General features: G+C 46.5%; 2 protein-coding genes across 4 annotated transcripts; both read left to right on the top strand.

Annotated features, from left to right (window-relative positions):
• Window positions 1–677: 677 nt before the first annotated feature.
• Window positions 678–3063, top strand: LOC123164647 (7-deoxyloganetin glucosyltransferase). Of its 2 annotated transcripts, XM_044582195.1 has the most exons (3): window positions 678–1334; window positions 1513–2434; window positions 2721–3063. In XM_044582195.1, exons 1-3 carry the CDS (start codon window positions 803–805, stop codon window positions 2869–2871), a joined length of 1605 nt encoding a protein of 534 aa, XP_044438130.1. In that variant the 5' UTR covers window positions 678–802; the 3' UTR covers window positions 2872–3063. The 2 variants fall into 2 exon arrangements, with proteins under 2 accessions (XP_044438130.1, XP_044438129.1); XM_044582194.1 differs by having other exon boundaries at window positions 680–1334; window positions 1513–2731.
• A 3829-nt stretch (window positions 3064–6892) lies between these two features.
• LOC123164646 (7-deoxyloganetin glucosyltransferase) lies at window positions 6893–9142 on the top strand. Of its 2 annotated transcripts, none has more exons than XM_044582193.1 (2): window positions 6893–7637; window positions 7872–9142. In XM_044582193.1, exons 1-2 carry the CDS (start codon window positions 6959–6961, stop codon window positions 8804–8806), a joined length of 1614 nt encoding a protein of 537 aa, XP_044438128.1. In that variant the 5' UTR covers window positions 6893–6958; the 3' UTR covers window positions 8807–9142. The 2 variants fall into 2 exon arrangements, with proteins under 2 accessions (XP_044438128.1, XP_044438127.1); XM_044582192.1 differs by having other exon boundaries at window positions 6908–7637; window positions 7869–9142.
• Window positions 9143–10739: the final 1597 nt, after the last annotated feature.

Here is a 10739-nt window from a genome sequence, read left to right as displayed (position 1 = left end):
TCATTTTTCAGTTACTTTGGTTTTTTTGTATTGTGCGGCTGTGGTTCGATTCTTGGTTATTTTGGATGGATTAGCGGGTCAAGTACATCTATTCGTGATGGATGCGGGGCAGATCCTCTGATGTAGACTACCTTGACTTTAAGTGGCTAATGTGTAGGCTGCCTACCCAGCGGGCCCACATGTCAGCGACACCAAGTCAGGTGGCATACGTCCAACAAAGCCAACCGAGACGAAAGGCCGATACAAATGCCGTGGCTTCCACGGAGGTTAGGCTGGCGATGCACATAATAGTCCGATATTGGAAGAAATCACTCGCGGCGTGTGCCACGTACTCCCTTCGTCCGAAAATACTTGTCAAAAAAATGCATAAAAATGGATGTATTTAGAACTAAAATATATCTACATACATCCAACATCCATTCCTCCATCTAGATACGTCTCCTAACCATCTGATCATAAGTTGGTTCGCAGATGCAACTTGTTAGAGGTGAGATTGGCAGGAAGGACGAGTGGTGTGCAAATTAGCAAATCCGCCAAAGTATTCGCGGTAAGCAAATGAATGGACGTGCGGATCTCGTGCATGGTCCCGTCGTTCTCCCACAGCAGCAATAATTCATGAAGCCAACGGCAGGAACAAGGCGGCCATTGAAGTGGAGATGGACTGATCCAACAACCAGATAGCACGCCTCCAGGCGCCAGCCATATTATATACCAAAACGTGAGGAGCTCATGGCCACACGCACAACACAACGTTGCGGCTTGTGAGTGAGAAGTAAAGCAACAAAGGAGAAGCTAGGAAGCCATGGAGATGGGGTCGCTGGCGCCGGGTGACAGGCCGCACGCCGTGATGATCCCCTATCCGGCGCAGGGCCACGTCACGCCCATGCTGAAGCTGGCCAAGCTGCTCCACGCCAAGGGCTTCCACGTCACCTTCGTCAACAACGAGTTCAACCACCGCCGCCTGCTGCGCTCCCAGTCGGCGGACACGCTACGTGGCCTGCCCGGGTTCCGGTTCGCCGCCATCGCCGACGGCCTTCCGCCGTCCGACCGTGAGGCGACGCAGGACATCCCCGCGCTGTGCTACTCCACCATGACCACCTGCCTCCCCAGGTTCAAGGAGCTCATCGTCAAGCTCAACGAGGAGGCCGAGGCCTCCGGCGGCGCGCTCCCGCCTGTGACCTGCGTGGTGGCCGATAGCGTCATGAGTTTTGGCCTTCGAGCCGCGCGGGAGCTCGGCCTCCGCTGCGCCACGCTCTGGACCGCCAGCGCCTGTGGTTACATGGGTTACTGCCACTACAAGGATCTACTCGACCGTGGGCTCTTCCCACTCAAAGGTATATATGCATGTCTCTCTATATATACACAAGAAAATCAAATTTCTTCAAGTAACGCGTGTTCTTTGGCTGCCTGCGTGCACGTGGAAATTAAAATGGAGATAACAATTTTGTCGACAAAGGTTGAATTTTATTGACTCAGAGGCCACATAATGTAATCTATTTGTTGTTGGAGCAGAAGAGGCGCAGTTGAGCAATGGATACTTGGACACGACCATCGACTGGATACCGGCGATGCCCAAGGACATCCGGCTACGTGACCTCCCGACCTTCTTGCGTGCCACGGACCCCGATGACATCATGTTCAACTTCTTCGTCCACGAGACGGCCGCCATGTCACAGGCCTCGGCGGTGGTCATTAACACATGGGACGAGCTCGACTCACCCCTGCTCGACGCCATGTCCAAACTCCTGCCGCCTATCTACACAGTGGGGCCGCTCCATCTCACGGTCCGCAACAACATACCGGAGGAGAGCCCCCTCGCCGGCATCGGGTCCAACCTGTGGAAGGAGCAGGACGCGCCCCTTCGGTGGCTCGACGGTCGGCCGCCGCGCTCCGTGGTCTACGTCAATTTCGGGAGCATCACGGTGATGTCCAAGGAGCATTTGTTGGAGTTCGCATGGGGGCTGGCCAACACAGGCTACGCCTTCCTGTGGAACGTGCGGCCTGACCTCGTCAAGGGTGACGACGAGACCGCGCTTCCGCCGGAGTTCGCTATGGCGATAGAGGGGCGGAGCATGCTCTCGACGTGGTGCCCACAGGAGAAGGTGCTAGAGCACGAGGCCGTAGGGGTGTTTCTCACGCACTCCGGTTGGAACTCGTCGCTCGAGGGCATCTGCGGCGCTGTTCCGATGGTGTGTTGGCCCTTCTTCGCAGAGCAACAGACTAACTGCCGCTACAAGTGTACGGAGTGGGGCATCGGGATGGAGATTGGGGATGACGTGAGAAGGACCGAGGTGGAAGCCATGATACGGGAGGTCATGGAGGGGGAGAAGGGGCGGGAGATGCGACGGCGCGGGATTGAGCTCCAGAAGAGTGCAGTGGCCTCCGCACGGCCTAGCGGAAGGTCCATGCGGAATGTCGATAGGCTCATCCACGAGGTGCTGCTGGCTTGAAATAAGCAAATTAAAGTGGTAAATAAATGGTTTGGAGAGCCTGAAGCGCGAGCACTCATCTGTGTGCCACTTCTTCTCTTCGTCATTGTCGTCCATGGTGGTCATGTTGTTCACCTGCTCGTGACACAATGATCAATCCCAAGCCAATGAGTGTGGTCATCACACTCAAGCACGGGGCTTTCATGGGCCCCTCCCTACACCGACTTGTAATGATGATGGGCATCGCCTCCATCTCATCTACCATATAATACCCATGTGTTGCTTGCTACTGGCAAAAGGTGAAGAATGCCTCCGCATGTCCATTGACCACTATGGGATTCACCAATCCACCAACGTCCGCGGCGGCGCGCACCTTAGAAAAATCCAATATGGACCAATGACAAAGAGAAATCAAGTCATGGCCCCCTTTTCTCTCTCATAGAATTAACTAATTTATTTTATTTTTACTCAGACCATGGTTTTTTTTAATTAGACCATGATTCTTTTAATTAGATCATGGTAGTTTCATTGTTGGTGGCATGGCAAATTTATTTTACACACCATGAAAAATGTGCTTCCCACTACATGGCAAATGTACATGACTTTACTTCATTTTACATGGCAAAATTATACCTTTTTGTGTCCAAAATTATGGCATTTTTATGAAATATTTCTGTTCACATGGCAAATTCATATTTGTTTTGCCCCCGCAAAGTGGTGTGAACTATTTATAAAGTTGCAATGTCACAATGCAAATTCATAAATTCTTTTTTGTAATCAAATATGCCAGTCACAATTTTTTGAAAACATTTTGTAGAGTAATATTTTGTTTTTGGCGATGGCGATAATTTGGAGTAAAATTACGATACCTTATTTATGTATCCGAAACCTTGATCTAGTGCTAATTCAAATTAGTTGTTGTTTTTAATATGGCAAATTTTGAATTTGTTTGCAAAATGTTGATCGTACTAGGAGCCATAGTAAATGGGCAAAAGAGCGCTTCTCCAGTGGGGAAGATAGTTCACTAGTGCCTCCTCCAAGGGGCGATTCCTATTTGTGGCTTCGCTGAAGCGCGGCCTCCTGACGCCCCAGTTTGGGCCAGCCCACGCCCGCTTTGTTGTTTCTTCTTTTTTATGTTTCTTTTTTTTTTTCAGTTTCAGTTTCTATTTCTTTTGTGGCTACCTTTTTTATGTTTCTTCGCGGTGACATAATGTTGAGGAGTGAGGGGATGCATCGATGTCGGCGGCGCACACCTTATGAAAATCCAATATGGAGCAATGACAAAGAGAAATCAAGTCATGGTCCCCTTTTCTCTCTTATTGAGTTAACTATTTTTGTATCTTTACTTAGACCATGATTTTTTTAATTAGACCATGATTTTTTAATTAGATCATGGTAGTTTTATTCTTGGTGGCGTGGCAAATTAATTTTACACACCATGGGAAATGTGTTTCTGACTACATGGCAAATTTACATAATTTTACTTCATTTTACATATCAACACTATACCTTTTGTGTCAAAAAATATGGCATTTTTATAAGAAATATTTTCTGCTCACATGGCAAATTCATATTTGTTTGGCCCCCGCAAAGAGGTGTGAACTATTTATAAATTTGCAATGTCACAAGAAAAATTTATGAATTTTGTTTTATCAAAACTTTGGCAAAACTTATTTTTGTGTAATATGTAACTGTAAAATGTCAAACTGTTATAATTTTTTGTATTGTCACATGTTATGTTGTATTGCTTCATGAAAAAATAGAGAGAAAATGTAGTCACAAACATTGCAATTCATGCAGAATGGCATATGGCATGAAACATTTCACTGCAAAATTCATAAAGTCTTTGTAGAGTAAATTAGGTTTTTTGGCGATGGCGATTATTTCGAGTGAATTACAAAACCTTAGGTATTTGAAACCTTAATCTTGTGATAATTCAAATTATCTGTTGTTTGTAAGATCGCAAACTTTTGGAATATTTTGCAATATTGATTGTGCTGGGAGGGATACTAAATGGGCTATCTTGGCCTAGTTCGGGGTGGTTCTTGTAGCGATCGAAACAATTTGCTTGACCCGTGGGAAAGATAGCTCATTGGTGCCTCCTCAATGGGGTTATTCCTATTTGATGATCGTGAGCGGCAGTTTGTGCCGGACCACGGTCTCTCCGTTTTTCCTTTTATGTTTCTTTTTCTCTGTTTCTCTTTCTATTTATTTTCTCTTATTTTCATTTTTCCTTTTTTTCACATTTATTTGTTTTTTGTCTACTATATGAGCTGGTTAGAAAAAATTTCATCGTATATAAATAAAATGTTCACGGTATACTACAAAAAGTTCACCATGCATTATAAAATTGTTCATCGTATATTTGAATTTGTTCAATAATATACAAATTTTCACTGTGTGTTTTGAAATTTGTTCAGGGTATATTACGCAAATGTTCAATGTGAAAAATTGTTCAACATATATTACAAAAAGTTCAATGGGTATTAAAAAATGGTTCAATGTATATATTCATATTTTAAGGAAAATTTTAATCACATGGCATTTGGTATTGGTTCATGGAGAAACTAGAGAGAAAATGTAGTCACAAACATGGCATGCATATGTCATGAAACATTTTCCTACAAAATTCATAAATTCTTTTTTGTAATCCAATATGCCAGTCACAATTTTTTGAAATTCTTTTGTAGAGTAATATTTTTTTTGGCGATGGAGATTATTTAGAGTAAAATTACTACACCATATTTAGGTATCTGAAACCTTAATCTAGTGATAATTCGAATTAGCTGTTATTTTTAAGATGGCAAAATTTTGAATTTGTTTGCAAAATGTTGACCGTACTGGGAGGCATACTAAATGGGCAAAAGAGCGCTTCCCCCGTGGGGAAGACAGTTCATTAGTGCCTCCTACAAGGCGCAATTCCTATTTGTGGCTTCGCTGAAGCGCGGTCTCCCGACGCCCCAGTTTGGGCCAGCCCATGGTTACTTTGCTGTTTCTTTTTTTTCGTTTCTGTTTGTATTTATTTTCTTTTATTTTTATTTTTTATTTTTTTACTTTCCCTTTTTTCTTTTATATTTTGGGTATTATATAGTATAAAGTTCATTGTGTGTTACCAATTTTTTCATAGTACTAGAACAATGCCCGTGCGTTGCAACGGGATATAAATATTCTAGTATGTTAGCTTGTAATTTACGTGCCCATAATATGCGCTTATGTAAATAAATGTTCGTCAAATTTTGTCCGTGGTTTACCTTATATTTTGATCAGAAGTGATTTACCTGCCCATAATATGCGATTGTGTATATAAATTTTCATCCAATTCTGCCCCTAATTTACCTTATATTTTGATCAGAAGTTTGGTAAGTAAATTAAAGTAAAATTGGTTCAAAAGGTAAGTAAATTAGTGTGATTTAATACTATACGGGGAAGGTTGGATGAAGGGGTGATGGAAAGAAAGGTGAAATGGGAACCTTACGTTCTTTTTAAGTAGTAGAGATAATAAGAAAATGTTCACGGTATACTACAAAAAGTTCACCATCCATTATAAAAATGTTCATCGTATATTTGAAATTATTCCGTGAATACAATAATGTTCATTGTGTGTCTTCAAATTTGTTCCGGGTTAAATATTATGAAAATGTTCGACGTGTATTCCAAAAAATTTCAACGTATGTTAAAAAGATTCAATGTGTAGTAAAAAATTCTCAACATATATATTCATATTTTATGAAAAAATTCACCGTATATTAAACATACTAATATAATAAAAAATGCTTTGTGTATTAATAAAATGGTCAACATATATTAAAAAATGTTCAACGGATATTAAAAAATGTTCAATGCATGTTTTTAAATAAAATAAAAACCAACCAAAAACCCAGCCCGATATAGTAAACTAGATGATACATTATGGGCCGCAGCAGGCAGAGTGGAGCTGAACGTACGCCGGTTATTGTGGTCCAATGAAAATGCAATACATGCCAACATATATAGAGCGAATCAACCTGTGGTTCGATGGTTGGAGAGACAGTGGTATTCTCAGCCCACCAGGGTTTACGGAGACGTTCCTGTCGACGACGAGATGCTTACGGTGACGATGATATGCCGGCTCAGTCTTTCGAAGGTGCTTATAGGGATAGGGTGTGCGTGCATACGTTCATAGATTGAGTGTATATGCGTATGTATGAGCGCTTGCGTCCGTACTGTGTTAAAAAAATAAAAAATATTAATAGAGCTTCCACAATAGGTTTGTGCGAGAGCAAGTAAAAATACTTCCTCCGTCCCAAAATAAGTGTGGTGCAACTTTGTGAGAGATGATATTTTTTACTTAAAAAAGGCCAGTTGTCTGAAGTTACCAAATGCGCCAAACTATTCGAGACAAACGGAAGGACGTGCGGATCACATGCATGGTCCCATGTCCTCCTCCCACAACAACAATAATTCATGAAGCCAACGGCAGAAGGCAGGCGGCTACTGAAGTCGAGATCGAGGCCGACTGATCCAGCAACCCGTGAGCACGCGGATTTTATATGCCATCGCGTCAGGAGCCCATGGGGCACAGCCGCATACGGCCAAACGCACAACACAGCGTTGAGGCTTGTAGCCTTGTGGGTGAGAGAGCTAGCCAGCTGAAGCAACAGCAAGGCGAAGCAAGCTCGCTAGCAAGGATGGGGTCCTTGCCGGCGGCGGGCGAGAGGCCGCACGCCGTGATGATGCCGTACCCGGCGCAGGGCCATGTGACGCCGATGCTGAAGCTGGCCAAGCTGCTCCACACCAGGGGCTTCCACATCACCTTCGTCAACAACGAGTTCAACCACCTCCGCCTGCTGGGCGCGCAGCAGTCGCAGGCCGCCGTGGACAGGCTCTGCAGCCTGCCGGGGTTCCGGTTCGCCACCATCGCCGACGGCCTTCCTCCGTCCGACCTCGAGGCCTCGCGGGACACCCCCGCCCTGATCTACTCCACCATGACCACCTGCCGTCCCAGGTTCAAGGAGCTCGTCGTCAAGCTCAACGAGGAGGCTGAGGCCTCCGGTGGCGCCGTGCCGCCTGTTACCTGCGTGGTGGCCGATAGCATCACGAGCTTCGCCATTAGCGTGGCGCGTGAGCTCGGCCTCCGCTGCGCCGTGCTCTGGACCGCCAGCGCCTGTGGTTTCATGGGCTACTACCACTACAAGGACCTACTCGATCGTGGAATCGTCCCTCTCAAAGGTATGTATGTATGTCTCTCTCTACATGCACGACAAAAAAAAGCTCTCTTCAACTACCAAGGTCTGTTCTTGTTTTTGTTGAAGTATGTACCAAGTCTAGCATGTCGTTGTGCACTCCTAAATCTGTTGCATCTGAAGAATTTAAATTAGACGCAGACATAGTACTTATTATAGAAAAATTCAATTGATGGCAACATTACATGCTAGTATAATTAATTTGTTGTTGGTGCAGAAGAGGCTCAGTTGAGCAATGGATACTTGGACACGATCATCGACTGGATCCCGGCGATGCCCAAGGACCTGCGGCTGCGTGACCTCCCGAGCTATTTGCGCACCACGGACCCCGATGACATCATGTTCAACTTCTTCATCCACGAGGTACCCGCCATGTCGCAGGCGTCGGCGGTGGTCATCAACACCTGGGACGAGCTCGACGCGCCCTTGCTTGATGCCATGTCCAAGCTCCTGCCGCCCATCTACACAGCGGGGCCACTCCATTTGACTGCTCGCAACAATGTGCCGGAGGAGAGCCCTATCTCCGGCATTGGGTCCAACCTGTGGAAGGAGCAGGATGCTCCCCTCCGGTGGCTCGACGGCCGCCCGCCGCGCTCCGTGGTGCACGTCAATTTCGGGAGCACCACGGTGATGTCCAAGGAGCATATGCTGGAGTTTGCGTGGGGGTTGGCCAACACTGGTTATGCCTTCCTATGGAACGTGCGGCCTGACCTCGTCAAGGGCGACGTCAAGGCCGCACTTCCGCCGGAGTTCTATGCGGCAACTGAGGGGCGGAGCATGCTGTCGACGTGGTGCCCGCAGCAGGAGGTGCTGGAGCACGAGGCCGTAGGGGTGTTCCTCACGCACTCTGGCTGGAACTCGTCACTGGAGGGCATCTGCGGCGGCGTGCCGATGGTGTGCTGGCCCTTCTTCGCGGAGCAGCAGACCAACTGCCGTTTCAAGTGTACGGAGTGGGGCATCGGTATGGAGATTGGGGATGACGTGAGGAGGACCGAGGTGGAGGCCATGATACGGGAGGCCATGGAGGGGGAGCAGGGGCGTGAGATGCGACGACGCGTGCTGGAGCTTCGCCAGAGTGCTGTGGCCTCTGCACGGCATGGCGGAAGGTCCATGCGCAATGTTGATAGGCTCATCAAGGAGGTGCTTCTGGCTTGAAACAAGCAAATTAAGCTGGTAAAAATAAATGGTTTGGCGAGTCTGAAGCGTTTATTAAGACGTAACCAACTCCTCTCCATTTGAAAGCTTAAGTCATGTTTTGAGTGATAGTTTACATGGATTACCAAGATTTGCTACAAAGACGATTGAAATACTTTGGACATTTGTAGCTTTATTCACATCTACTCCCTGGGTCCCATAATGCAAGATGTTTTTTGACACTAATGTAGTGTCAAAAAACGTGAGATGGAGGGAGTATGATTTACACTATAGGGATGTTATTATACGCCGAGTACCAGAAATAATCTGCAACACCCCAAACATACTTCGCTTTTACTCGGTGTTGGTTGACTCGACATCCTGCTTTCAAAAGCATTATACCGAAAGCATGAACCAGTTGTTTCTGAGCAGGAGTATGATTATGTGATGCCTGAGGACCAACCATGTAACTTTGGATAGAAAGATGGGTAGACCGGGGGCTCTGGAACTCATGAATCATGATCATGTATCTCCGTGCGCCTTGAGTCCCATATAGAACTAAGGCCCTGTTTGTTTAATAAGTCATAGGACTTTTTTAAGTCCCAACTTATAAGTCATAAGTCCCTACCTGTTTGTTTACATCGACTTATAAGTCCCGAGTCCCTGCCTGTTTGTTTACAGGGACTTATAAGTTGATAAAACACTTGTTCACATAACCCTGGTCGAAGAGGAGTTGCTGGTACGAGCCCAACTCCGGGAAGCCGTCGACGTTGCTGTTGAGATCCAAGAAACCCATTCCCCTCCCGAGATTTGCACCGGCGGATGAGCCTTCGGATGTCTGTTGAGACGAGGGGAATTGAGAGAAGAAGGGGATCTCGTCCTCCTCATCGGCCATGGCGGCGGCGATTGGGGCGAGGCAGGGAAGGAGCGAGGCGAGGAGGAGGGGAACGAGCAGCGGCGGCGATTGGGGCGAGGCAGGGAAGGAGCGAGGCGAGGAGGAGGGGAACGAGCGGGGCGGGGTTCGTGTGGGGCGATGCGGGGTAGGTGCGTCCAGATCGATAAGTCCCAATAAGTTCCTCCCTGAGAGTCTTTTTGGATAAGTCCCAAATGACCCCAATAAGTCCCTATAAGTCCCTCCTGTTTGGTTTAGATGGGACTTATACGGACTTTTTTAAGTCCCTAAACCAATAAGTCCCTTGAAACAAACACCCTCTAAGCTGCACACGACAGTTTAGAGTTGATTTTTTGACGATTCGTGTTGATTTCTAGCATAATGCGATCTAATGGATGCTTTTATCGTCCCTTCGGGGACATCCGATAAAATTGAAACGAAAAAAATAATGGATGCTTTTATCTATCGTGCAGAAATTGTGCACATAGCCGTCGTCTCTCTAGCACTGCTCAATCCCGTATGGCCCAAAGTGTAACCAAAATGGTCACGAAATCAGCATGCGGTACAGAATCTAGCGGTGAGAAAATATGTCGATTTTCATATGGCTCTGTAGTTCTGTTCATTGCTTTAACCAAGTCTGGGTCTGCTATCTCCCATGCATAGTGTCACATATAGTACAATCAAAGAGCAAGTGCCTCCAAGATCGCATCGATCCACATAGTGCACCCTTGGCCGTCGACCCAATGTTGCGTTGAGATGAGCATAGAGAACGTGCGACTGGCTTTTTTAACAGAGATATGCGGAAAGTGCGGTTGCAGTTCTCGATGTAGGGCCTGTGTTTTTTGGAGGCTTCACGCATGTGCCGCCCACTTCGCTCTTTCCCCTATAGGCCACTTCCTTCATTTGAGATTCTAGACTAATTATAGATGAACTAGCTTAGAAACCGAAAAACTAGGGAAGACAGCTAAGGGCATCTCCGACGCGGACCCCACCCGCATATGTTCGGACCGTGCGGTCCGGACTTGTTTTGCCATCCAACGCAGACATGTATGATCCGGACGC

Source organism: Triticum aestivum, chromosome 7D, assembly GCF_018294505.1.
Source record: "Triticum aestivum cultivar Chinese Spring chromosome 7D, IWGSC CS RefSeq v2.1, whole genome shotgun sequence".
NCBI classification, from domain to species: domain Eukaryota; kingdom Viridiplantae; phylum Streptophyta; class Magnoliopsida; order Poales; family Poaceae; genus Triticum; species Triticum aestivum.
Note: the sequence above shows the minus strand (reverse complement) of the source record. Positions and strands in the feature narration are given on the sequence as shown.